Source organism: Oncorhynchus mykiss, chromosome 5 (genome assembly GCF_057628025.1).
Source record: "Oncorhynchus mykiss isolate SJ-2025 chromosome 5, ASM5762802v1, whole genome shotgun sequence".
NCBI classification, from domain to species: Eukaryota; Metazoa; Chordata; class Actinopteri; order Salmoniformes; family Salmonidae; genus Oncorhynchus; species Oncorhynchus mykiss.
This window is the reverse complement of record NC_143026.1, coordinates 24,862,000-24,888,429: the sequence shown is the minus strand read 5'-3', so window position 1 is coordinate 24,888,429 and position 26,430 is coordinate 24,862,000. Positions and strand designations below refer to the sequence as shown.

At 44.2% G+C, this 26,430-nt stretch overlaps 1 protein-coding gene across 2 annotated transcripts in view; it reads left to right on the top strand.

Annotated features, from left to right (window-relative positions):
- Window positions 1–9,382, top strand: part of LOC110522834 (erbin) — a 112,693-nt gene extending 103,311 nt beyond the window's left edge. For both annotated transcript variants that reach the window (XM_090234281.1, XM_036977110.2), the window contains exons 23-26: window positions 1,585–1,770; window positions 5,262–5,354; window positions 5,640–5,714; window positions 6,107–9,382. In XM_090234281.1, the coding sequence (XP_090090407.1) occupies window positions 1,585–1,770; window positions 5,262–5,354; window positions 5,640–5,714; window positions 6,107–6,214 (462 nt within the window). In that variant the 3' untranslated portion in view covers window positions 6,215–9,382. The remainder of the gene's footprint in view (window positions 1–1,584; window positions 1,771–5,261; window positions 5,355–5,639; window positions 5,715–6,106) is intronic.
- The last annotated feature ends 17,048 nt before the right edge of the window (window positions 9,383–26,430 follow it).

Sequence of the window (26,430 nt, the reverse complement as noted above, 5' to 3'; positions counted from 1 at the left end):
TGTTTTTCTTAGACTTACTGTCGATCTGCCTGGATATACATTTGGAGGAAATAATGTATGGGATCTTTTGTAGATAGACTCACGTGGATAGGACAAATATATTTGAACTAAGGTTATGGATAGGGAATTAATTAAATAATGTTGTTAATTAGACATGTTCTGGCCAAATGTGGGGAATTTGTCGACATTTTGTGATTCTACCTTAAGGTTTACCAGGATGAAATGGTCCTTCAGACCTGGCATTAAGAATTACTCTTGAATCACACCATAAATAAAGCCTTTGCCTATATAGTGCACTTATTTTGACCAGAGCCCTAGCCTATCCTACCCTATTACATAGAATGTAGGGAATAGGGTGTAATTTCAGATTTTTAACCCAAACCACTGCCGGCCCAGCATCTCCACCCCTCTGTCCTCCCTCCATTAATGGAACCTGCCAATAACTGCAGCACCACCACCATCTATTAAAACTTAATGAAATTATCTCTACGCTTCATCCTCCACACTAGTCGGAGCCAAATGATTTCCATGGCTTTGAGGGCGGGGGCGAGCCTGCTGCTGGACACACAGCCAGTGTCTCTAAGACAGAGCACCTTGCTGGTGCTAAATCAGCAACTTCTGCTGAAATCACACTTTATTCTGTTACATCATGTTATTCTGTATGCCAGTCTGTCACGCCCTGACCATAGAGAGCCATTGTTTCTCTATGGTGAAGTAGATCAGGGCGTGACTGGGGGGTATTCTAGTTAATTTTTTCTATGTGGTGTTCTAGGTTATTATTTCTATGTTGGTGATTTGTATGATTCCAAATTAGAGGCAGCTGGTAATCGTTGTCTCTAATTGGGGATCATATTTAAGTAGCTGTTTTCCCCTCCTGTGTTTGTGGGATATTGTTGAATGTTAGCACTCAATTGTCATCATGTTTTGTTGTGTGGTTCACTCACTTACTTAAAAAAAAAAAAAATGTGGAACCCAGATCACGCGGGTACTTTCATGCCCTGACCATAGAGAGCCATTGTTTCTTTATGGTGAAGTAGATCAGGGTGTGACTGGGGGATATTCTAGTTTATTATTTCTATGTGGGGTTCTAGGTTATTATTTCTATGTGGGGTTCTAGGTTACTATTTCTATGTTGGTGATTTGTATGATTCTTTATTCTTTGTTTTGTTGTGTGGTTCACTTACTTAAAAAAACATTTAAAAAAAAAGATGTGGAACCCAGATCACACTGCATGTTGGTCCGAGTATGCTTCCAACGATCGTGACGCAGTCCTGCAGTTTATCTTGTCCTTTGGCCAAATTGGACCAGTGAGGGCTTTTCTCTTGCTGGATTATAGCCTAGTATTTGTTTTCTTTAGTTTTAGAGGGTTATGGTAACCAATGTGGTGGGAAAATAGGGATTTTAGTACTATGAAACCTCATGCAGTGTATTCCCAAACCATGCTGAAGTTGAAAGCTTATTTATGGATGAGCCTTTTAGATATGCACTGACAATCAATTTTGTTGTTGGAATGTTAACTCTATAACAATGTCTGTCTCTTTGTTTCTGTGTGTTTGTGTGTATGTCTGTCTGTGTGTTGCCCAGGTGCCTTTAATGAATGGTCAGATGGGCGGTCCAGTGCGAGGCCAGATGACGTCGTGCCAGGCGCCCATGGCCCGCCACCCCTCCAGAGAGCAGCTCATCGACTACCTGATGCTTAAGGTCTCCCATGGCCAGCAGCCCCTGGGACCCCCTCCGCCACGGGCCACTCAAGACACACTGCACCAGGAGGTAGGATGGTGGGATGGATGAGAGACGGAAGAGTTGCAGTAAAACAATGCTCCCCCATCCCTAGCCATGGAGAGTTATAGGTTGTCAGCCCACAACTAAAAACATCATTCATCATCAAAACTTACATTAACACCCCCTAGTGTCTATTGACGCACCAGTCCGTAAATCTAAGTAACATAGTAAAAAAATCCCCATCAAATGCTGTCAGTATAAGCTAGAGATATCTGTTTTTTTGCATTGGCTGCATCTCAATCCACCACATCCGCCTATGGCGGCCTTCTGCAGCTGTGTTTGCCGGACTATTATGACCACTCTGTGGAAAGATAAGACTCACGAAAACGATGGTGGTCCATTTTGCTCTACCACCCCCACAAGTGTCACGGTCTTGTCTGAAGGTAACCGGTACCAGTTAAAATGCAATGGAAGTATGGAGGTACAGTAAGTTTGTGCCTACCCCAAAAAGGGGTTAAATATGACTGTATTCTTTGCCATTTATGAATGTGTAATCCAATGCTTTTCCATTTAAAAAAAAATATATATATACATATATTATACCTAAAAGGGGTCCTAAAATTCAGAGTCAAATAGCTAAATGACCATCTTATAACCCCCCCAACCAAATTGATTTGGTCAAACTCATATAGGTGTTGTAGTGCTGTGCTTGAACTATACCATGTAGCGCTCGAGGAATAGGGTTGGTGACACTGACCACTAGGTTGAAGCATGCGTAACATGGTTTTGTTGTAACCTGAACTACCTGGATAGAATGAATCCTCCACACTCTTATCCAATATTTTTCTCTGTGACTGTGATGTGTGTGACTTAGGGTTGCAAAGGGTTAGTCAATTTCCTGGAAATTTTCCATGGGAAGTTAAACCCTGGAATTTAGGGGATTTTTCTTAAATTCATCAAAGAAGTTAGCTTATAACAGTGAACCTTTTTTGTGGGATACATATAAGGCAATTCTAGGTATTGTTTGATATTTTAGTTAAACAATTCAATGGAATTGAAACCTGCATGCACAGTGCATTCTTCCATCACATGTACATCTGATTCTCAAGATCTTGCACACTAATTAGATGCTATTGAGCCCACACTACTATACTGTCTGAGCCAAGGACTACATGATTTCTGGTAAATTTTGATTGCAATAATCTCTACAGGAAAATGCCAAGGGTGCTATCTTATGTGTGGAGACATTTCACTGCAGCTAATGTAGAAGGAAAAGCTGTGTTCATTTGCAAATACCATTCCAAATCATAGGTGAAGAAAGCAACAAAGATGCAGAATCATCTGGCCAAGTGCATAAAGTTCCCTCAACGCTCACAACAAGAAATCTCTGACAAAAGTCCCTCTACTTCTATTTGTGGTGAAAATTATGAATCAGACACCTTATCGATAGCAACAGCTCATTTTGTTTGACTCAATGGAGGAACATAGTCAGAGAAATGCTGGTGAATGTCATGCTCGAGCTGTGTATGCAACTGCTTCACCTCTGATGCTCACAGGCAATGTGTATTGGAAGATTTCTTCACCCAGCATACAACCCTCCAACCAGACATGCTTTATCTACGCATTTGCTGGATGCAGAGTGCAACAGAGTTCAAGTGAAGGTCAAGCAAATCATAGAGAAAGCAGACTGTTTTGCAATCATCTCTGATTCTGGTGGTCGAATGTTGGTCGAATGTTCATGGGCAAGGAATAATTAACTACATAATCTCCACCCATCAACCAGTATTCTACAAGAGCACAGACAAGGGACAACAGACACACCGGTCTCTACATTGCAGATGAGCTGATGGCAGTCATCAATGACCTTGGACCACAGAAGGCATTTGCACTGGTGACAGACAATGCAGCGAACATGAAGGCTGCTTGGTCTAAAGAGGTGGAGTCCTACCCTCACATCACACCCATTTGCTGTGCTGCTCATGCATCGAATCTGCTCCTCAAGGACATCATGGCACTGAAAACAATGGATACACTCTACAAGAGAGCCAAGGAAATGGTTAGGTATGTGAAGGGTCATCAAGTTATAGCAGCAATCTACCTCACCAAGCAAAGTGAAAAGAATAAGAGCACCACATTGAAGCCCCCCGGCAACACCTGTTGGTGTGGTGTTCTCATCATGTTTGACAGTCTCCTTGAGGGGAAGGAGTCTCTCCAAGAAATGGCCATATCACAGTCTGCCGATATGGACAGCCCCATCAAGAGGATCCTCCTGGATGATGTATTTTGGGAGAGAGTGGTATGAAACTCCTGAAACCTATAGCAGTAGCCATTGCACGGATTGAGGGAGACAATGCCATCCTGTCTGATGTTCTGACTCTGCTTGCAGATGTAAGAGAAGAAATCCATACTGCCCTGCCCACTTCACTGTTGCTCCAAGCAGAGGAAACTTTAGTTCTGAAATACATCAAAAGCGTGACAACTTCGTCCTGAAGCCAATACACGCCGCAGCATGTATGGGCTTGTACCCCAAGTATGCTGGAAAGCGCATCCTGTCTGGTGTAGAGATCAGCAAGGCCTATGGTGTCATCACTACCGTGTCTCGCCACCTTGGCCTGGATGAGGGCAAGTTTCTTGGTAGTCTGGAGAAGTACAGTTCTAAGCAAGGGCTTTAGGATGGAGATGCAATATGGCAGTCGTGCCAACATATCTCATCAGCCACCTGGTGGAAGGGACTTTGTGGATCTGAGGCTCTTTCCCCTGTTGCCTACACCATCCTCCAAATCCCACCAACATCCTCCAAATCCCACCAACATCAGCCGCCTCAGAGCTCAACTGGTCCTTGTTTGGGAACACACACACCAAAGCACGCAACAGGCTGACCAATACAAGGGTTGAAAAATTTGTTGCCATCTGGGCAAATTTGAGGCTTTTTGAGCCTGACAGCGAGCCATCCTCCACAAGGTTGGAAAGCGAGCGTGAAGCTGAGGCCTCAGAATCTGATGTTCAAGAGGTGGACATTGAGGAGGTCCAGGGAGAAGACAAGGAAGCTTTAGAGGAAGACAACCAGTGCTTTAGTTTCTAGACTATCATTTTACTGATAGTATGTTGAAAAGGTTTTTTGGAGATGCGATGGATTATCAGGGATCATTCAATATTCCTTTTCTTTTGTTGTTCAGTGAAATCATCCAATGTGAAGAGTCAACTCATTTAATTAAAGTTAAATTCGTAACAAAATTGTTTTGTTTTTCTATTGGAAGGATTTAATCATTTACAATTATGTCTACTTAATGATAAGGTTAAAGGTTTATGTTTGTCTCCATATGATATGGTAAATATATCAAATGCAAAAAACATCTACGTTTAAATGGTATTAATATGAATTTGCATATATTTCCATTAATTACCATATATTCCCGTTAATTCCCACGGAAAGTTTCCACCTCTGAATATGTGCAACCCTAGTGTGACTCATATTCAAATGTACAGTTTACAGTAAAGTCCCCTGTCAGGTGAGTAATATGTCTGTGTGTCTATTTCAGATGCGTGTGAAAGTGGACAAGAACCCTGAGCTAGGGTTCAGTATATCAGGAGGAGTGGGAGGACGGGGAAACCCCTTTCGTCCAGACGATAATGTATTTACGCTCATCAGCCCTCTTTTTTTCCCCATAACAATGTAGTGTTGTCTATTTTTGCAGCCTAGTGCATGTGAAATTGATTGTAAACAGTTTCACAGGTTTAACATAGTATTTTTACTCAAATATGATCCATGAGTGTTCAGTCAGAATATAATTGTTAGCTGTGCTAGCAATTTAGCTTGTTGATGCATTTTTCTGATTTTGGAACAGTATCAATCAATGAAATGGTGTAATGGGTGTTGTTGACCAAATGGGTGTGGTGCTCTCTCTCTTCTCTCTCAGGGCATCTTTGTGACGAGGGTCCAGCCTGAGGGACCTGTCTCAAAGATCCTCCAGCCTGGAGACAAGATCCTCCAGGTAAATCCAATACCATTACCTCTATATTCTATCTAGCATAAATCTGTACAGTATAGGTTCTTTGCTGAACAGATGTTTACCTACTATGAACCCACTACAAACATCTGTAGTGCAGAGTCTGTGATCTAGCTGTAACGCCCTCTGTGACTCCAACTCAATGCACGGGTGTGCAACTCCAACGGTGTCTAGGGTTCAATCTCCATCTGCACCTTTCTACTTTGTTTCTCCCACTTGTCTTCCCCTCTGATTTCAGTACAGTCTCAAGAAAGTGTTAAAATAGCAATAATAATAATAAACATTGAATAAAACATCAAAGCCAAAGTTGCTATCTTGGTGTTTAGCTAAATATCCACAAATCTCTAATTAAATCCATGAAATGCATTTCTACCCAGGCGAACGGATACAGCTTTGTGAACATTGACCACGGGAACGCCGTAGCCCTGCTGAAGACGTTTCCCACCACTGTGGATATGATCATCATCCGAGAGGTGACAGCGTAGAGCGAGACAGACAGGACTGTGACCTCCGATCCAGACAAAACCACACGAGAACTGAATGTCCACTTCCTTCTTATTTTTATACACAGAGGAGCTTGCTTTATGGTGAAGAGAACCTTTAAGAGCTTTTGGGATAACGGGGGCCGAACCACTGCATCAAGTGGACTTGGGGGGATAGCCCGGTTATTTTTTACTCCGAGGACGCACCAGAGAAGGCGTGTGCTCCAATGACACAGAGATTTTGTAAAGACTGCTTTCTGTAAAGACTTGTTTTTCAAAGAAAATAATTCACCCTCATCATTGCAGTTTCTAGTTGCTGTAGTTGAGCATTAACTGTAGTTGACCACTAGAGGACAGGGCTACCTCTCTTTATCGCTCTTTGCTTACATCCGATTTGCCTTTATTTTTAAGTCATGTTATTATTATTTTTAAGATGCTGAAACCACTTGTTTGACTTAGCCGAGATGTGATATGGGGGACAATGTTATGTGCTTTCTTGTGGAGACAAATGTAGTACTGGATTGAGCTTTCGGGGAGTTTCTTTTATCAAATTTCCCCTCTGCCTACTTACAATTGTGACAGTTTTTGGAACGAGTTCCATACATAGTGGATATTTCAGAAGGACAATTTATTTGCTTCTGCCTCCATAGAACCTGTGAGCCACACTGCATACATCCAGTATCTGTACTGTCCTCATTTTAGTGTAGGAGCAGTTTCAGTAGCCTCCATGGCACCACTGGCTTGAAATATCCCTCACTCACCTCTCAACTCCTGAGCAAATCCTCCGTCACTGAATCAACTGGCCCGAGTGCCGACTACTTGGATGCTGTAAAACGCTCTTTGTATGTGAAATGGAATTGGGACTGGAATATGGAACAGATGATGAGAGAGGATGCCTTTGCTTGGCCTTAGCCTAGCCAGAATGTGATGTGAGAATGGGTCAGAAGGCGGAGTGTTAAAGGTAGGTAAGCTAAGCATGTGTGGAGACCATGGCCAGGGGTGTATTCATTATGCTGATTTTGTTGCAAAACATTTCTTAAACGGAAGCAAACTCAACGAAACAGGGAGGGACCTAGCTAAAAGTGTCCAATATAAACTGTTGTTTTAGTTCCAAAAGGTTCAGTTTTGCAACAGTTTGAACGAATGATTACACCCCATGTGTTGGAGGTGCTGCTGGGAGTGACACCCTATTCCCCATAGAGCACGCTACATACTAGTGGTGAACTGTATACAAAGGATATAGATTGTCATTTCAGATGCAGCCTGTGAGACTCTGAGCAGGCCTGGTCTCTGTGCCCCTTTCACTCATGTTGGTAAGACTATAAAGGGCTTCTCCCTGAAGGCAGCCATTGGTGACTAGAAAACACTCTCACATGCTTTCAGATTGAAAAGGGGTTTCTGTCTAACATTTTTTTAAGTGGCGGAAAACAACTACATTTTGCCTTCGTGTGTAAAATAACATTTTTAGACATCATGCATCATCTCTTTTTGTGTTGAGATAGTGTTTCATATATGGACTCTTTGCTCTACGCTGGATCAAATGAACTAGGGGGGAGCTGTCAAGTGCCATAGACCTTGAACTGTTAGAACAAGGGGAGGGAAGGAGTGACTACCCTGACCCTCAAGCAATATTCACGTACTTTGTTTCACAAACTAAACGCTCTCCTCTTGAGTACACGCCGCGTGACTTGTCATAATGGTTTAATAGCAATAGGATTGGTTTTCATTCAGAAAGACATCCAATTGCATTTTAATAAAATATTGTTACACAGGATTTATATTGTGAATATTTTTTTTATAAAAACATATCTTTAGCAAAGAAACAAACATTTTAGTCATTTGTAATGTTTAATTGAATTGTCAAATTATAAAAATGCTTTTTAAAGCTACTCTGCTATGTCCACTCAGTGTGATCAAAAGTTTATAGATGTATGTGTTGTTTGCATGAAATCACCCTATGAATTGTCTATTTTGTGAGTTAATCCATGAAAAAAGTTACGTATTTCCTACAGAAACTAAAATGATCCAATTCAAAGATATCTACAAGTTATGGCCCCAGTGAAATTTGTTTACAAATTGATTGTAATGCAAACACTGAATTGTGACTGAGCATATATAAAGTTATGACATTGTAATTTATGTCATCCCAATACCTAACAAATGTGTAAATGTATAGTCCTGTATGACTCAGTTGGTAGAGCATGGTGCTTGTATCGCAAGGGTTGTGGGTTTGATTCCCGGGACTACCCATATGTAAAATCAATGCATGCATGAATGTAAGTCGCTTTGGATAAAAGTGTCTGCTAAATTGCATATATTGAATATTACACATTTGAAATGGTATGTAATCTACTGTACCTGACCTGTATGTATTCAATTACTTCATGCATACAGTTTAAGATTATGGTACTGTCAACTTGTGACTTGAATGGAAAACACTGTATCAATGATGTTTGCTCCCCTCTTTTCCATTTTGAATTCCAACTGAACATTGCGCCCAACTGAAACTGTCCTAGTTTTTTAATCAACTGCAGCCCCAGTGGCACGCTCATAATAACTGCAGATATTTTTGTCATTGGTCAATGTTCGCCTCAAGCGGTGACATTTAAGACTTTTTAAGACTCTCAAGATTAGTTTAAGAAACATTGTAATAGTTTTTTATGCTGTTTTGTTGTGGACACTGTTCTTTTACTTTTTGATCTGGGAATAAGAACAATCTAATGATTGTCAAGGTCATATTTGTTTTATATTCGTGGCAAAAGAAGGAAAATAACTGTCCAATAGACGGTAGACAATCTGGGACTAAGACCTCGGGGCTCACCTGTTTTCCATATCCAACAACAACTGGTCTCTTCACATTCACACCTTGTTTTTATTTATTCAGCACATTTTCCTGTGACTTTTTAGACATTACTAATCAAAATGTAAATACTTAAAAAAAAAGTTAAATGAATTAATCATGGCATTAGTCACTCTGAGTTTGTAAAACTAGCAATAAGTTGCAATGCATACACAACTCTTTTAATGTACAGCTATTTCAAAGGTTTCTCTGGAAACAGCTACAGTAAGATGATTGAGATGCATTTATTCAACATTCCTGATTTTGTATAAAATTATACTGTTTCTGAGGTAACCTGTGGAAAACAAGAAATAAACTAATGCTCTTTAAAATCTTTTCTTCATTGAATGACATTCAACATGATTTTCCAAAGGTTTTGAATAAATCAACACCCCATGCCAGAGCATGTGTGGATATTAACAGTAATATGTTGAACAGAGGAAACTGCTGTGGGGGGACGGCTCATAATAATGGTGGAAATGGAATATTAAACACATGGAAAGGGTGTTTGATGTGTTAAAAACCATTCCATTCATTCCGTTCCAGCCATTACTGTGAGCCTATCCTCCCTAAATAAGATGTCACCGGCCGTCTGTGATGTTGAAGATACAGTTGCAAGAAATGCATATTAATGCAGCTATGTATTAGGATTTGGAAAATGAAATGAACATAAGGAGAGCCCTTGAACTACATAACAGCTGTGATGCTCCCACACCACCACATTTAATGGACTTGGCTTACAGTAATCTTTACCTGTGTTATGTTACACCTTGGCTATATTCAAAAAATGTCCACTGTAGACAAGTGTTCAGTTTCCATGTATTGGTTCACCAAGTCCGGTCTGTATAAGGGGGGATTGAGAAGCCCAGATTAGACTACATTAGTTCTGAAGAGGTGTCATTTCAAAATGTACAGCTCTAGCTCTGTTGGTGTTACTGTTCTGTCTGTTTGGGGCATGGGCTCAGGGAGAGAGTATTTATTTGTACTGCCTTGGCAGCAGCTTCTCTTCCTGGGGTCCGGCAAAATTAAGGCAGTTATACAATACATTCATAACAGCTTTCACAACACACTAAGTGTGTGGCCTCAGGGCCCTACTCCACTACCACATATCTACAACACAAATCCATGTTATATGTGTTTATGCATGTGTCTGTGCTGCTTCACAGTCCCCACTGTTCCATAAGGTGTATTTTTATCTGTTTTTAAAATCTGATTATCTTGCTTGCATCAGTTACCTGATGTGGAATAGAGTTCTATGTAGTCATGGCTTTAAGTAGTACTGTGCGCCTCCCATAGTCTGTTCTGGACTTTGGGACTGTGAAGAGACCTGTCTTGTGAGGTATGTATGGGTGTCTGAGCTGTGTGTTTAAACAGACAGCTCAGTGCTTTCAGCATGTCAATGCCTCTCCCAAATACAAGTAGTAATGAAGGTGTGGAGAGAGAAGGGATTGAAATTGAGCTCACTGGCCCAAGGACTAAAACTACAGAGACGACCTACGCACAGGCAACCGACCACACCACCACCGTCTTTGAGATCTGGGATGGGGTGAGAGCGCCGAGAAACATGGTGGTAGAATAGAGAGCAACATCCAGTGAAATTGCAGAGCGCGAAATTCAAAAATACAAAATTCTTAATATTAAACACTCATGAAAATACAAGCGTTATACATCGGTTAAAAGCTTAACTTCTTTTTAATCCAGCCACTTTGTCAGATTTCAAAAAGGCTTTATGGCGAAAGCATACCATGCGACTATCTGAGGATAGCGCCCTGCATACAAAAGTATTAAAACATTTTCCAACCAAGCAAGATGCATCACGCAAGTCTGAAATAGCGATACAATAAATCACTTACCTTTGAAGATCTCCTCTGTTTGCAATTCAAATGGTCCCAGCTACATAACAAATGGTCATTTTGTTCGATAAAGTCCTTCTTTATATCCCCAAAAAGTATGTTAGTTGGCGCGCTTGACTCAGTAATCCACCAGTTTCCCTCGTTCAAAATGCATACAAATGAATCCCGTAAGTAACCAATAAACTTCTTCAAAACAAGTCAAACAATGTTCCTAATCAATCCTTAGGTAGCCTAATATGTAAATAAACGCAAACATTTAAGACGGAGAATAGTATATTCTTTACCGGAGATAAATAACGAAGTGCGCGTCCGCACCGGAACGCGCTGCAAACACTACAGCCAAAATGGGAGCCACTTAGAAAAACTACAAATTCTAGCTCATTTTTCAAAAAACAAACCTGAAACTCTTTCTAAAGACTGTTGACATCTAGTGGAAGCCCTAGGAACTGGAATCTGGGAGGTATTCCTTTTATATTCCCATTGCCAGCCATTGTAATCAGTGGTGAGCTGAAAAAATAAATTCTGGATGGATTGTCCTCGGGTTTTCACCTGCCATATCAGTTATGTTATACTCACAGACATTATTTTAACCGTTTTGGAAACCTTAGAGTGTTTTCTATCCAATACTACCAATTATATGCATATCCTAGCTTCTGGGCCTGTGTAACAGGCCAAACTTCCGAATACTGCCCCCTATCCCAAAGAAGTTAAACAGCCACTCATCACTAACATTGAGTGGCTGCTGCCAACACACTGACTCAAATCTCTAGCCACTTTAATAATTAATAATTTTATGTAATAAATGTATCACTAGTCACTTTAAACAATGCCACTTTATATAATAATTACATACCCTAAATTACTCATCTCATATGTATATACTGGACTCTGTACCATCTACTGCATCTTGCCTATGCCGCACGGCCATCGCTCATCCATATATTTATATGTACATATTCTTATTCATCCTTTACACTTGTGTGTATAAGGTAGTTGTTGTGAAATTGTTAGATTACTTGTTAGATATTACTGCACTGTTGGAACAAGAAGCACAAGCATTTCACTGCACTCGCATTAACATCTGCTAATCATGCGTATATGACCAATAAAATTTGATTTGATATCCGTTTTCCCAGTTATGTGAAATCCATAGATTAGGGCCTAGTGAATTTATTTCAATTGACTGATTTCTTCATATGAACTGTAACTCAATCAATTCTTTGAAATTGTTTCTTGTTGTGTTTATAGTTTCGGTCAGTGATACAGTATGAACACTATTGTTTAAATGTATTTTTTTGTTTGCTTAATTCCAGTTCAAGCACAGTGCTGTCAGCCATGTGGGCCATAATGACAGCCAGTGAGAGCCAGATCGAGGAACTGAAGAGAGAGAATGCAAGTAAATGTGTGGATGTGAATTCATTTGAGAGATCATTTTATTCACTGATATGAACATCATTGTCTAAATTAATGTTTTGTTTCCATAAATCCGCCCTAGCAGCAGAATTGTCAGCCATGGGGGCCAGAGTGACAGCCAGTGAGAAGAGATGGAAGAGCTACAGAGAGAGAATGCGGGTAAGATACTTTTTATACTGTGACAAGATGCCTTTTGTTCCCCAACTAATTCTACCCACAACAATTGACCCTTGACAGAAAAATATTTTCACTAGTTGTGGATATGTCATTAGAAGTTGTTAGCAACACCTCTGTAGACAGACATTCAGAGCCTTGTCATATATTATTTAACTAACCTATTATTGTCATCCAATAGTTAAATTATCATTATCTGTTACCATGTATGTTAATGTCTGATTGTTTCTATTTCTTATTATACTGTAGTAGTGTGTAGGATCATTTCATTAATTTACCTCTCAAAATGTAGCATAAGTAACTCTTTAAACAATCCCTTGGGCTCTATACCTCAACAGTATTGAAGGTATTGAATGGTGTGATGGTAACACTGGTTGGAATCTCAGGTCCACCGTGACAGACATGGACCACATAACAGTAACACAGTATATTATGTGCTTGATTCTACTGTACAGAGGTACAGTTTAGTTATTGAAAATAAACATGTTAATCTGTTGTGTTCACAGACCGACCAGGTCGTCGCAGTTGTAAATGAGAACTTGTTCTCAACTGGCCTACCTGGTTAAATAAAGGTGAAATAAAAATTTAATAAAGACCAAAGGTGGCATTCTCTGCCAGTTTGAGAACTTAATCAACGTATGTAGGACCCCTAAGTGGTGCAACTACGCTGAACTTCAACAAAGTCTACACAAACATCAACCATGAGTACAGCCCAGTTACAGGTACTACTTACTTACACACTTTTCAAAATCGAATGAGATTTTTTGGGGTCATGCTCATTATTTCTTATATTCATATACAGTTTGCCAGCAGCATACCACCCTGCATACCACTGCTAGCTTGCTTCTGAAGCTAAGCAGGGTTGGTCCTGGTCAGTCCCTGGATGGGAGACCAGATGCTGCTGGAAGTGGTGTTGGAGGGCCAGTAGGAGGCACTCTTTCCTCTGGTCTAAAGAAATATCCCAATGCCCCAGGGCAGTGATTGGGGACATTGCCCTGTGTAGGGTGCCGTCTTTTGGATGGGACGTTAAACGGGTGTCCTGACTCTTTGATGTCATTAAAGATCCCATGGCACTTATCGTAAGAGTAGGGGTGTTAACCCTGGCTAAATTCCCAATCTGACCCTCAAACCATCACGGTCACCTAATAATCCCCAGTTTACAATTGGCTCATTCATCCCCCTCCTCTCCCCTGTAACTATTCCCCAGGTCGTTGCTGCAAATGGAACATGTTCTCAGTCAATTTACCTGGTAAAATAACGGATAAATAAATAATAAATCAAGTTGAAGTCGGCGGTTTACATACACTTAGGTTGGAGTCATTAAAACTTGTTTTTCAACCACTACACAAAAATGTATTGTTAACAAACTATAGTTTTTGCAAGTCGGTTAGGACATCTACTTTGTGCATGACACAAGTCATTTTCCCAACAATTGTTTACAGATTATTTCACTTATAATTCACTGTATCACAATTCCAGTGGGTCAGAAGTTTACATACACTAAGTTGACTGTGCATTTAAACAGCTTGGAAAATTCCAGAAAATTATGTAATGGCTTTAGACGCTTCTGATAGGCTAATTGACATCATTTGAGTCAATTGGAGGTGAACCTGTGGATGTATTTCAAGGCCTACCTTCAAACTCAGTGCCTCTTTGCTTGACATCATGGGAAAATCCAAAGAAATCAGCCAAGAAAAATTGTAGACCTCCACAAGTCTGGTTCATCCTTGGGAGCAAATTCCAAACGCCTGAAGATACCATGTTCATCTGTACAAACAATAAATCAAGTATAAACACCATGGGACCACGCAGCCGTCATACCGCTCAGGAAGGAGACGCGTTCTGTCTACAAGAGAGGAATGTACTTTTGTGCGAAAAGTGCAAATCAATCACAGAACAACAGCAAAGGACCTTGTAAAGATGCTGGAGAAATCAGGTACAAAAGTATCTACCCACAGTAAAACAAGTCCTATATTGACATAACCTGAAAGTCCGCTCAGCAAGGTAGAAGCCACTGCTCCAAAACCGCCATAAAAAAGCCAGACTACGGTTTGCAACTGCACATGGGGACAAAGATCGTACTTTTTGGAGAAATCTTCTCTGATTTGATGAAACAAAAATATAACTGTTTGGTCATAATGACCATTGTTATGTTTGGAGGAAAAAGGGGGAGACTTGCAAGCCGAAGAACACCATCCCAACCGTGAAGCATGGGGGTGGCAACATCATGTTGTGGGGGTGCTTTGCTGCAGGAGGGACTGGTGCACTTCACAAAATATATGGCATCATGAGGTAGGAAAATTATGTGGATATATTGAAGCAACATCTCAAGACATCAGTCAGGAACTTAAAGCTTGGTTGCAAATGGGTCTTCCAAATGGACAATGACCCCAAGCATACTTCCAAAGTTGTGGCAAAATGGCTTAAGGACAACAAAGTCAAGGTATTGGAGTGGCCATCACAAAGCCCTGACCTCAATCCTATAGAAAATGGGTGGGCAGAACTGAAAAAGTGTGTGTGAGAAAGGAGCCCTACAAACCTGACTCAATTATACCAGCTCTGTCAGGAGGAATGGGCCAAAATTCACCCAACTTATTGTGGGAAGCTTGTGGAAGGCTACCCAAAACGTTTAACCCAAGTTAAACCATTTAAAGGCAATGCTAACAAATACTAATTGACTGAATGTAAACTTCTTGTCACGGTTTTCTGTATGTGAAGGAGAGTCGGACCAAAATGCGGCGTGTAGATTACGATCCATGTTTATTGACTATAGCAACATGAATCTAAATACAAACAGTACCAAAACAATAAACGTAATGAAAACCGAAACAGCCTACACTGGTGCAAACTAACACTAAGGACAGGAACAATCACCCACAAACACACAGTGAAACCCAGGCTACCTAAATATGGTTCCCAATCAGAGACAATGACGAACACCTGCCTCTGACTGAGAACCATATCAGGCTGAACATAGAAATAGACAAACAAGACATGAAACATAGAATACCCACTCAGATCACACCCTGACCAATCAAAACATAGAAAATACAAAGTAAACTATGGTCAGGGCGTGACAGTACCCCCCCCCCCAAGGTGCGGACTCCGGCCGCAAAACCTGAACCTATAGGGGAGGGTCTGGGTGGGCATCTGTCCGCGGTGGCGGCTCTGGCACTGGACGTGGACCACACTCCATGACAGTTTTAATCCCCCTCCTAAACGTCCCTAAATAGGTTACCCACCACAATGATAACATGGGACAGAGGGACAGCTCGGGACAGAGGTAACTCGGGACAGATGGTTAGCTCAGCACTGAGAAGAAGCCCAGCACTGAGAAGAAGCCCAGGCAGGTAGTAGAAACTACCAGAACCTGGCTGGCTGGCGGTTTCAGCAGATCCTGGTCGACTAGCAGATCTGGGAGAATCTGGTCGACTGGCGGATCTGGGAGAATCTGGTCGACTGGCGGATCTGGGAGAATCTGGTCGACTGGCTGATCTGGGAGAATCTGGTCGACTGGCGGATCTGGGAGAATCTGGTCGACTGGCGGATCTGGGAGAATCTGGTCGACTGGCGGATCTGGGAGAATCTGGTCGACTGGCGGATCTGGGAGAATCTGGTCGACTGGCGGATCTGGGAGAATCTGGTCGACTGGCGGATCTGGGAGAATCTGGTCGACTGGCGGATCTGGGAGAATCTGGTCGACTGGCGGATCTGGGAGAATCTGGTCGACTGGCGGATCTGGGAGAATCTGGTCGACTGGCGGATCTGGGAGAATCTGGTCGACTGGCGGATCTGGGAGAATCTGGTCGACTGGCGGATCTGGGAGAATCTGGTCGACTGGCGGATCTGGGAGAGTCTGGACGACTGGCGGATCTGGGAGAGTCTGGTCGACTGGCGGATCTGGGAGAGTCTGGTCGACTGGCGGATCTGGAAGAGTCTGGTCGACTGGCGGATCTGGAAGAGTCTGGTCGACTGGCGGATCTGGAAGAGTCTGGTCGACTGGCGGATCTGGAAGAGTCTGGTCGACTGGCGGATCTGGAAGAGTCTGGTCGACTGGCAGATCTGGAAGAGTCTGGTCGACTGGCAGATCTGGAAGAGTCTGGTCGACTGGCAGATCTGGAAGAGTCTGGTCGACTGGCAGATCTGGAAGAGTCTGGTCGACTGGCAGATCTGGAAGAGTCTGGTCGACTGGCAGATCTGGAAGAGTCTGGTCGACTGGCAGATCTGGAAGAGTCTGGTCGACTGGCAGATCTGGAAGAGTCTGGACGACTGGCAGATCTGGAAGAGTCTGGACGACTGGCAGATCTGGAAGAGTCTGGACGACTGGCAGATCTGGAAGAGTCTGGACGACTGGCAGATCTGGAAGAGTCTGGACGACTGGCAGATCTGGAAGAGTCTGGACGACGGGCAGATCTGGAAGAGTCTGGTCGACTGGCAGATCTGGAAGAGTCTGGTCGACCGGCAGATCTGGCTGCTCCATGCTGACTGGCTGCTTCATGCTGACTGGCGGCTCTGGCTGCTCCATACTGACTGGCAGCTCCATGCCGACTGGCAGCTCCAGCTGCTCCATGCTGACTGGCTGCTCCATGCTGACTGGCTGCTCAATGCTGACTGGCAGCTCTGGCTGCTCCATGCTGACTGGCTGCTCCATGCTGACTGGCGGCTCTGGCTGCTCCATACTGACTGGCAGCTCCATGCCGACTGGCAGCTCCAGCTGCTCCATGCTGACTGGCTGCTCAATGCTGACTGGCGGCCCTGGCTGCTCCATGCTAACTGGCAGCTCTGGCAGCTCCTTGCAGACTGGCAGCTCTGGCGGCTCCTTGCAGACTGGCAGCTTTTGCGGCATCCTGCAGACAGGCAGCTCTGGCGGCTCCTTGGAGACTGGCAGCTCCATGCAGACTGACAGCTCCTTGCAGGCTGGCAGCTCCTTGCAGGCTGGCAGCTCCTTGCAGACTGGCAGCTCCTTGCAGACTGGCAGCTCCTTGCAGACTGGCAGCTCCTTGCAGACTGGCAGCTCTGGCTGCTTCATGTAGACTGACAGCTCTGGCTGCTCCTTGCAAACTGACAGCTCGGGCTGCTTCATGCAGACGGACAGCTCAGGCTGCTCCATGCAGACTGACAGCTCAGGCTGCTCCATGCAGACTGACAGCTCAGGCTGCTCCATGCAGACTGACAGCTCCTTGCAGGCTGGCAGCTCCTTGCAGACTGGCAGCTCCTTGCAGACTGGCAGCTCCTTGCAGGCTGGCAGCTCCTTGCAGGCTGGCAGCTCCTTGCAGGCTGGCAGCTCCTTGCAGGCTGGCAGCTCCTTGCAGGCTGGCAGCTTTAGCGGCATCCTGCAGACAGGCAGCTCTGGCGGCTCCTTGCAAACTGGCAGCTCCTTGCAGGCTGGCAGCTCCTTGCAGGCTGGCAGCTCCTTGCAGACTGGCAGCTCCTTGCAGACTGGCAGCTCCTTGCAGACTGGCAGCTCTGGCTGCTTCATGTAGACTGACAGTTCTGGCTGCTCCTTGCAAACTGACAGCTCAGGCTGCTCCATGCAGACGGACAGCTCAGGCTGCTCCATGCAGACTGACAGCTCCTTGCAGACTGGCAGCTCCTTGCAGACTGGCAGCTCCTTGCAGACTGGCAGCTCGGGCTGCTTCATGCAGACTGGCAGTTCTGGCTGCGCTGAACAGGCGGGAGACTCCGACAGCGCAGGAGAGGAGAGAGGCTCCGGCTGCGCTGAACAGGCGGGAGATTCCGGCAGCGCAGGAGAGCAGAAAGGCTCTGGCTGCGCTGAACAGGCGGGAGACTCCGGCAGCGCAGGAGAGTAGAAAGGCTCTGGCTGCGCTGAACAGTCGGGAGACTCCGATAGCGCAGTAGAGAAGAGAGGCTCTGGCTGCGCTGAACAGGCGGGAGACTCCGGCAGCGCAGGAGAGGAGAGAGGCTCTAGCTGCGCTGAACAGGCGGGAGACTCCGGCAGCGCATGAGATGAGAGAGGCTCTGGCTGCGCTGAACAGGCGAGGCGCACTGTAGGCCTGATGCATAGTGCTGGCACAGGACGTGCAAGGCTAGGGATGGGCACAGGAGGCCTGATGCGTGAGACTGGAAGGCGACTAAAACGGACCTCAGGACGAGTATGGAGCGCTAACCCAGGTGCCATCAAATCCCTGACACGTTCCGTCAGGCGAATTCTATGCAAAATGCACCAACACAGCAACTCCCTCATTTCTCTCTCCTCCAATTTCCCCATTAACTCCTTCACAGTCTCTGTTTCACTCACCTCCAACACCGGCTCTGGTTCTGCTCTCCTCCTTGGCTCCTCACGATAAACAGGGAGAGTTGGCTCAGGTCTGGCTCCTGACTCTGCCACACTCTCCCTGAGCCCCCCCCCCAAGAAATTTTTGGGGCTGACTATGGGGCCTCCGTCCGCGCCGCCTTGCTTGCTTCGCAAACTCCATTCTCCTATATCCTTCCGCGCACTGCTCCATCGAATCCCAGGCGGGCTCCGGCACTCTCCCTGGGTCGGCCGCCCACCTGTCGATCTCCTCCCAAGTCGTATACTCCATACTGCACTCCTCTTTGGGCTGCTCCTGTTGTTTCTTCTCCCGCTGCACCTTTGGGCGGCTACACTCCCCTGGTTTAGCCCAGGGTCCTCTCCCGTCGAGGATTTCCTCCCATGTCCAGAAATCCTTATTGCGCATCTCCTCGCGCTGCTCCTGCCTGTTGACACGCTGCTTGGTCCTTTTGTGGTGGGTGATTCTGTCACGGTTTTCTGTATGTGAAGGAGAGTCGGACCAAAATGCGGCGTGTAGATTACGATCCATGTTTATTGACTATAGCAACATGAATCTAAATACAAACAGTACCAAAACAATAAACGTAATGAAAACCGAAACAGCCTACACTGGTGCAAACTAACACTAAGGACAGGAACAATCACCCACAAACACACAGTGAAACCCAGGCTACCTAAATATGGTTCCCAATCAGAGACAATGACGAACACCTGCCTCTGACTGAGAACCATATCAGGCTGAACATAGAAATAGACAAACAAGACATGAAACATAGAATACCCACTCAGATCACACCCTGACCAATCAAAACATAGAAAATACAAAGTAAACTATGGTCAGGGCGTGACACTTCTGACCCCCTGGGAATGTGATGAAAAAAATAAAAGCTGAAATAGATAATTCTCTCTACTATTATTCTGACATTTCATATTCTTAAAATAAAGTGGTGATCCTAACTGAACTAAGACAGAATTTTTACCAAGATTAAATGTCAGGAATTGTGAAAAACTGAGTTTAAATGTATTTGGCTAAGGTTTATGTAAACTTCTGACTTCAACTGTATATATACACAGACACACTACCATTGATAAGTTTGGGGTCATTTAGAAATGTCCTTGTTTTTGAAAGAAAAGCACATTTTTTTGTCCATTAAAATAACATAAAATTGATCAGAAATACAGTGTTGACATTGTTAATGTTGTAAATTACTATTGTAGCTGGAAACGGCTGATTTATTATGGAATATCTACATAGGCGCACAGAGGCCCATTATCAGCAACCATCACTCCTGTGGCACGTTGTGTTATCTAATCCAAGTTTATCATTTTAAAAGGCTAATTGATCATTAGAAAAACCACCGTGGCTATATTCTAAAAATGTCCACTGTAGACAAGTGTTCAGTTCTCATGTACTGTACTGGTTCACCAAGTCCAGTCTATATAAGAAGGGGGATTGAGGAGCCCAGATTAGACTACATTAGTTCTGAAAAGGTGTCATTTCAAAATGAGGGTTGCTCTAGCTCTGCTGGTGTTGCTGTTCTGTCTGTTTGGGGCATTGGCTCAAGGAGAGAGGGATTGAAATTGATATCAGGAACCCAAGCACTTAAGCTGTAGAGATGACCCACGCACAGGCAGCCAACCAGACTGCCACCAACTCTGAGATCAGGGCCCATAAATGCTGAGAACAGAGACATTTTACTCCTGCTTTCATAGGTAAAAAAAAAAGAAAGAAGCAATTCATGAAGCCTCTTTAGTCCTAAAATTCACACCTAGTCAATAGTTATTTAGGACACTTCATGGGCTGCCCTAACCAGTTAAAAGTTCCCAGCAGGTGTCTTGTTAATTGAAAAATGCAATGAGTCAGTGGTTTCTGTGTCACATGCAATTGGTTTTGGGTTGTTAAATGACAGTTTTGATATTTTTTCAATCCATAAACAATCTAGGCCTACATGTAACAGCATCTCTTGCGCTTTGACAATGATTTCACATTTTCACGAGGCCTAATTCACATGATATGCCTAAATACTTATAACCACTAGGCTAATAAATAAACACATTTTTTCTTTTGATTATTCAAATATTAAAAAAATATATATTTTAAATTAATTAATTAATTAATTATATCCTATTCTTTACTTTTTTCCCCTAACCCTACCAACCCTCCCCTAATTGGAGTAAACTAATTAAATATATTTTCCTTCTTGACAGTGTTATAAAGTGCATTTTCTTAGTGAGAGTAAAGTGACAGATGGTCATAATGCTTTATGAAAATTACTTAAAATATGGTTTAAAAAAACATGACAACAACAGACGTTCAAATAAAAGGAAACTTCTTGGCAGAGAAAAAACAACCTACTTGGCTTCCACCCGGCTGACCGGACCTACCTGCCTGGAAACGCTGGCCAGACCTACCTACCTAGCCGGGCGGACCCATCTACCTGACCTACCCAACCGGCCGGACCTACTCGGGCAGCCCCCCTACCTAGCTGGCCTACCTACCTGGCTGGCCAGACCTAACTGACCTACGTCCCTTTTGGCCAGACCTACCTACCTGGTTTACGGCCAGTTGGGTAGGTATGGTAGATAGGTCCGCAAGGCTAGGTTGGTTGCCAGAAAGCTATGTCCGGCCGGCCGGACAGATAACTTTCTGGCCAGCTGGCCAGACCTAGCTAAGTCCGGCCAGCCAGCAAGACAGCTAGGTCCATCCAGCCGGTCGGCCAGTCAGATAGCTGAGTCCGGCCTACTGGCCGGACAGCATGGTCAGGAAACCCAAACCCATGGCAGCAGATCCACAAAGTCTGCCATGAGATGTGACTGTATAGTTCCCATACGTAGGAAAAGCACCTTTAGTCAAACTGCAACAGAAAAACTATAGTAAACCCAGCTACACACTGTGTAATACCCCAGTGTAATATAGCTTTATACAGTAGTTACTGTAAACTAGGTTAGTTACTGTCTGTATTGTAAAGTAATGCAACATAACTATAGTAAACCCAGCTACACACTGAAACCCTCAGTGTAATAGAGCTGAGATGTGGGTTTCCAAGAGAAACTAGGATAGTTACTGTCTTAACTGTAAGTATAACAGAAAATGAGTAACCCCAGCTAAACACTGTGCAAGAACGCAGTGTAATAGCTCAAAAGTTCTACAGCTGCACCATCGAGAGCATCCTGACTGATTGCATCACCGCCTGGTATGGCAACTGCTCAGCCTCCGACCACTAGGCGCTACTGAGGGTAGTGCGTGCGGCCCAGTACATCACTGGGGCCAAACGTCCTGCCATCCAGGACCTGTAAACCAGGCAGTGTCAGGGGAAGGCCTTAAAATTTGCCAAAGACTCCAGCCACCCTAGTCATAGACTGTTCTCTCTGCTACCGCACGGCAAGTGGTACCAAATCACCAAGTCTAGGTCCAAAAGGCTTCTTAAAGCCCCAAGTCATAAGACTTCTGAACAGCTTATCAAATGGCTACCTGTACTATTTGCATTGAGATAGACAGTATCAGCCTTTGTCTCAAACATTATCTGAAGGAGGAGACATAATAGCTGTAGCGTTTCCTAGTGGAAAATAATTCCGCCAACAGTGTAATATACACTGCCCCAAAAAATAAAGGGAACACTTAAACAACACAATGTAACTCCAAGTCAATCACACTTCCGTGAAATCAAACTGTCCACTTAGGAAGCAACACTGATTGACAATAAATTGCACATGCTGTACATCAATACGAGCTGTGGCAAGAAGGTTTGCAAGAAGGTGTCTGTCAGCGTAGTGTCCAGAGCATGGAGGCGCTACCAGGAGACAGGCCAGTACATCAGGAGACGTGGAGGAGGCCGTAGGAGGGCAACAGCCCAGCAGTAGGACCGCTACCTCCGCCTTTGTGCAAGGAGGAGCAAGAGGAGCACTACCAGAGCCCTGCAAAATTACCTCTAGCAGGCCACAAATGTGCATGTGTCTGCTCAAACGGTCAGAAACAGACTCCATGAGGGTGGTATGAGGGCCCGACATCGACTGGTGGGGGTTGTGCAAACAGCCCAACACCGTGCAGGATGTTTGTCATTTGCCAGAGAACACCAAGATTGGCAAATTTGCCACTGGCGCCCTGTGCCCTTTACAGATGAAAGCAGGTTCACACTGAGCACATGTGACAGATGTGACAGAGTCTGGAGACGCCGTGGAGAATGTTCTGCTGCCTGCAACATCCTCCAGCATGACCGGTTTGGTGGTGGGTCAGTCATGGTGTGGGGTGGCATTTCTTTGGGGGGCCGCACAGCCCTCCATGTGCTCGACAGAGGTAGCCTGACTGCCATTAGGTACCGAGATGAGATCCTCAGACCCCTTGTGAGACCATATGCTGGTGCGGTTGGCCCTGGGTTCCTCCTAATGCCTGACAATGCTAGACCTCATGTGGCTGGAGTGTGTCGGCAGTTCCTGCAAGAGGAAGGCATTGATGCTATGGACTGGCCCGCCCGTTCCCCAGACCTGAATCCAATTGAGCACATCTGGGACATCATGTCTCGCTCCATCCACCACAGACTGTCCAGGAGTTGGCGGATGCTTTAGTCCAGGTCTGGGAGGAGATCCCTCAGGAGACCATCCGCCACCTCATCAGGAGCATGCCCAGGCGTTGTAGGGAGGTCATACAGGCACGTGGAGGCCACACACACTACTGAGCCTCATTTTGACTTGTTTTAAGGACATTACATCAAAGTTGGATCAGCCTGTAGTGTCGTTTTCCACTTTAATTTTGAGTGTGACTCCAAATCCAGACCTCCATGGGTTGATAAATTTGATTTCCATTGATCATTTTTGTGTGATTTTGTTGTCAGCACATTCAACTATGTAAATAAAAAAGTATTTAATAAGAATATTTCATTCATTCAGATCTAGGATGTGTTATTTTAGTGTTCCCTTTATTTTTTTGAGCAGTGTACTATGTCTATAGTAAACACTGCGCAATACTGTATAATAGTAAAGATTACTACGGACCTACAGTATCAGCCACTGTCTCATACACTATCTAAAGGAGAGGAGACATGACTGGAGTGTGAACTGCTTGACCGTGAAGGGGCAGGGCATTGTAACTCACACATGCCTATAGTTTATTTCTTGCTTCAAACATGTGGGTCGGCTGTAACTGACACCACGTTTATAATATATTTATTTCTTTATACATGGGGTTTGAGGTTGGCAGGACTTAAGAGAAAGTGTGTTTATAATTGTGCTCAGTCCTGCAATGGTCACCTCTCATTAAGCTATCTATTTTGCATAGTTGGTTCACGGTTGAACACAAGAGTTTAGGCAAGATTTCTGTGCCCTGTGAGAGATGAAATCTTGGTGTGCCTTGCAACACCTAAAGGCTCTGCATGGTCAATCCAGGTTCTGCATTGGCCATACAGCATTTCTGACAATACGGCCTCTGCATGAGTCATGGTATTCATACTTCTTGCACTTCGCAGAGCAGTTGAGCAGAGCTATTGTGAAGGAAGTTCTCAAGGAAGTGAGTTTGCGTTTATACAGGACATACCATTGCCACCAACCATCAACCAATCATGTCAATGAGGAGCCCTCCACATTGTTAAAAAATATGGGTGTGGTGCCATTAAAATGCTCTGCATGGTTAATCCGGCATCTGCAGTGACAGTACAGCATTTACTGGAATGCTTCTCAAATATAATGTTTTATGCGTTCTCCACACTCGCTGAGTCACTCACATTAAACAACCATCTTTCCTGTAGTTGTTTGTCTTGCCAAGGTAGTGGTGCGCACACTAAACAATCTGGCACAGACAGGGTGTCACACACTGTAAGATTCTTTACTTGGTCGTGAGGATTCTCCATACCACCACGCTGTCTCGCCAAAACAATGATGTGATTAGATTGGTAAAGTAGCTAGAACGAGCTGTGGCTCAAAGGAGTTGAAATTTCGAGCCAAGATTTTTAATTAAATAGCATTGCTTGTGAACTTCAGAGCTGAAACAATTTTACTCTGTGGCTCTTGGAAAAAGGCAAGTACAAACGCATACTAATAATCATCGCTCCTACTCGAGTGTCTACACATTCCAGGGGATGCGAAACATCGTCATCATCTCACTGGCTTCTTCTCTGGTGAGCTCTCATTGGCTATTGCTGATCACGTTCTCAAAACGTGTCTTGCACATCTCACATTATAAGAGCATTGCAGATTTTGTGCTGATAACAACAAACATGTTTGAAAATATCGGGACGTCTGGGACTGCTCAAAGACCGGATCGGTAGCCCCAGATTGCGTTTCTGACCCGCTCACATTAAACGAGTGTCATTCATGGCCACGCGTCCCAAGAAGGCAGGGGGGGGATCTCAAAAACTTGTCTGGGACAGCTAAATCGGAGCCAAAATGATGTAGTGTACATCCGGCTTAAGAAAAACCCTAAACCGAGTATTGCCCAAATTCGAATACTGTCACAAGTAATTAAAACAAGGTCAAAACCCAAACAAGAAGGCACAAGTCAAACCCAGTGGGAGTGACAGCAGACCACCCAGATGGAGAGGCTAGCTAGTTAGCTTGCTCCAAGCTATTGAATAGCTGCAGGCATACTTCTGTGCTTATACACTCTAACATAGCACTCTTACCAAGCAATCCTCTCTGGAATGAGCTGAGAGAAAAGCAAGAGGTGGAAGTTGTGCGGTAGCAGCTATTTAAGCGGGTCAGCAGCAGCCTCAGCACTACCTGGGACACGGGACTAATGTGAAATCCTTACTCAAATGTATTCTGCCGCGTGGAAGGATACCATATTGGAGTGCTCAAATATAGTGCTACATAACACCGCTTAATCAAAACCGTCTAACCCAGGGCTCCCCAAACCTGTTCCTGGAGGGCTACCGTCCTGTAGGTTTTCGCTCCAACCCTAATCTAGCACATCTGATAAACTGAATCAAGTTAGTCACAACTAGGGTTAGAGTGAAAACCTACAGGGGGGTAGCTCTACAGGAACAGGGTTGGAAAGCCCTGGTCTAACCTATAGCAGAGCATTTGACACATCCACTCCTTTCCACACTCCCACCACTTTCCTTTTCGACACACCCACTCTTTTTCACACGCCCAATACTTTCCTTTTGATACACACACTCCTCATACTCCATTTGCTGTATTGACATGAAGCTAACCCCTTCCAGCCCCCTTCCTGTTTGCTTACTAACGAAATGACACACTCCTCGACCACTTATTGATTTCTGGCTCACGGAGGATATACGACGGAGGATGGTCGTTTGCCCAAACAAGAAAACCCCTTAGTTTCAGCAAGTGCACTGTGTCATTAAGTAAGAAAGGGTGCACAGCTCCTGCTTCTTCCAGATGAATAATATTTTGGTTCCACCTTGGCGACCCATTTTTTGTTTTGCCATGGAAACGTCTCCAATGTAGATTTTATTTAGTAATTATAAAGTTTTCCTTCTGGGTTTTCTCATTAGGCAGAAGTCTATCCTCTCTCCTCCGTCCTCTCTTCTCCATGACCCGAAACCAATAAGTGTCCGAGGAGTGTGTTAGTTTGTTAGTAGGAAAACGGAAGTGTTCTCCCCTCCTCGATAGCCACCTTTTATCGAGGATACTCATGTGTATTCTACTGCAGAATCATTTTTAAATTTTCCACACCCCCTTTGAATCAGCTTTTGTTTCATCAGAGAAAAAC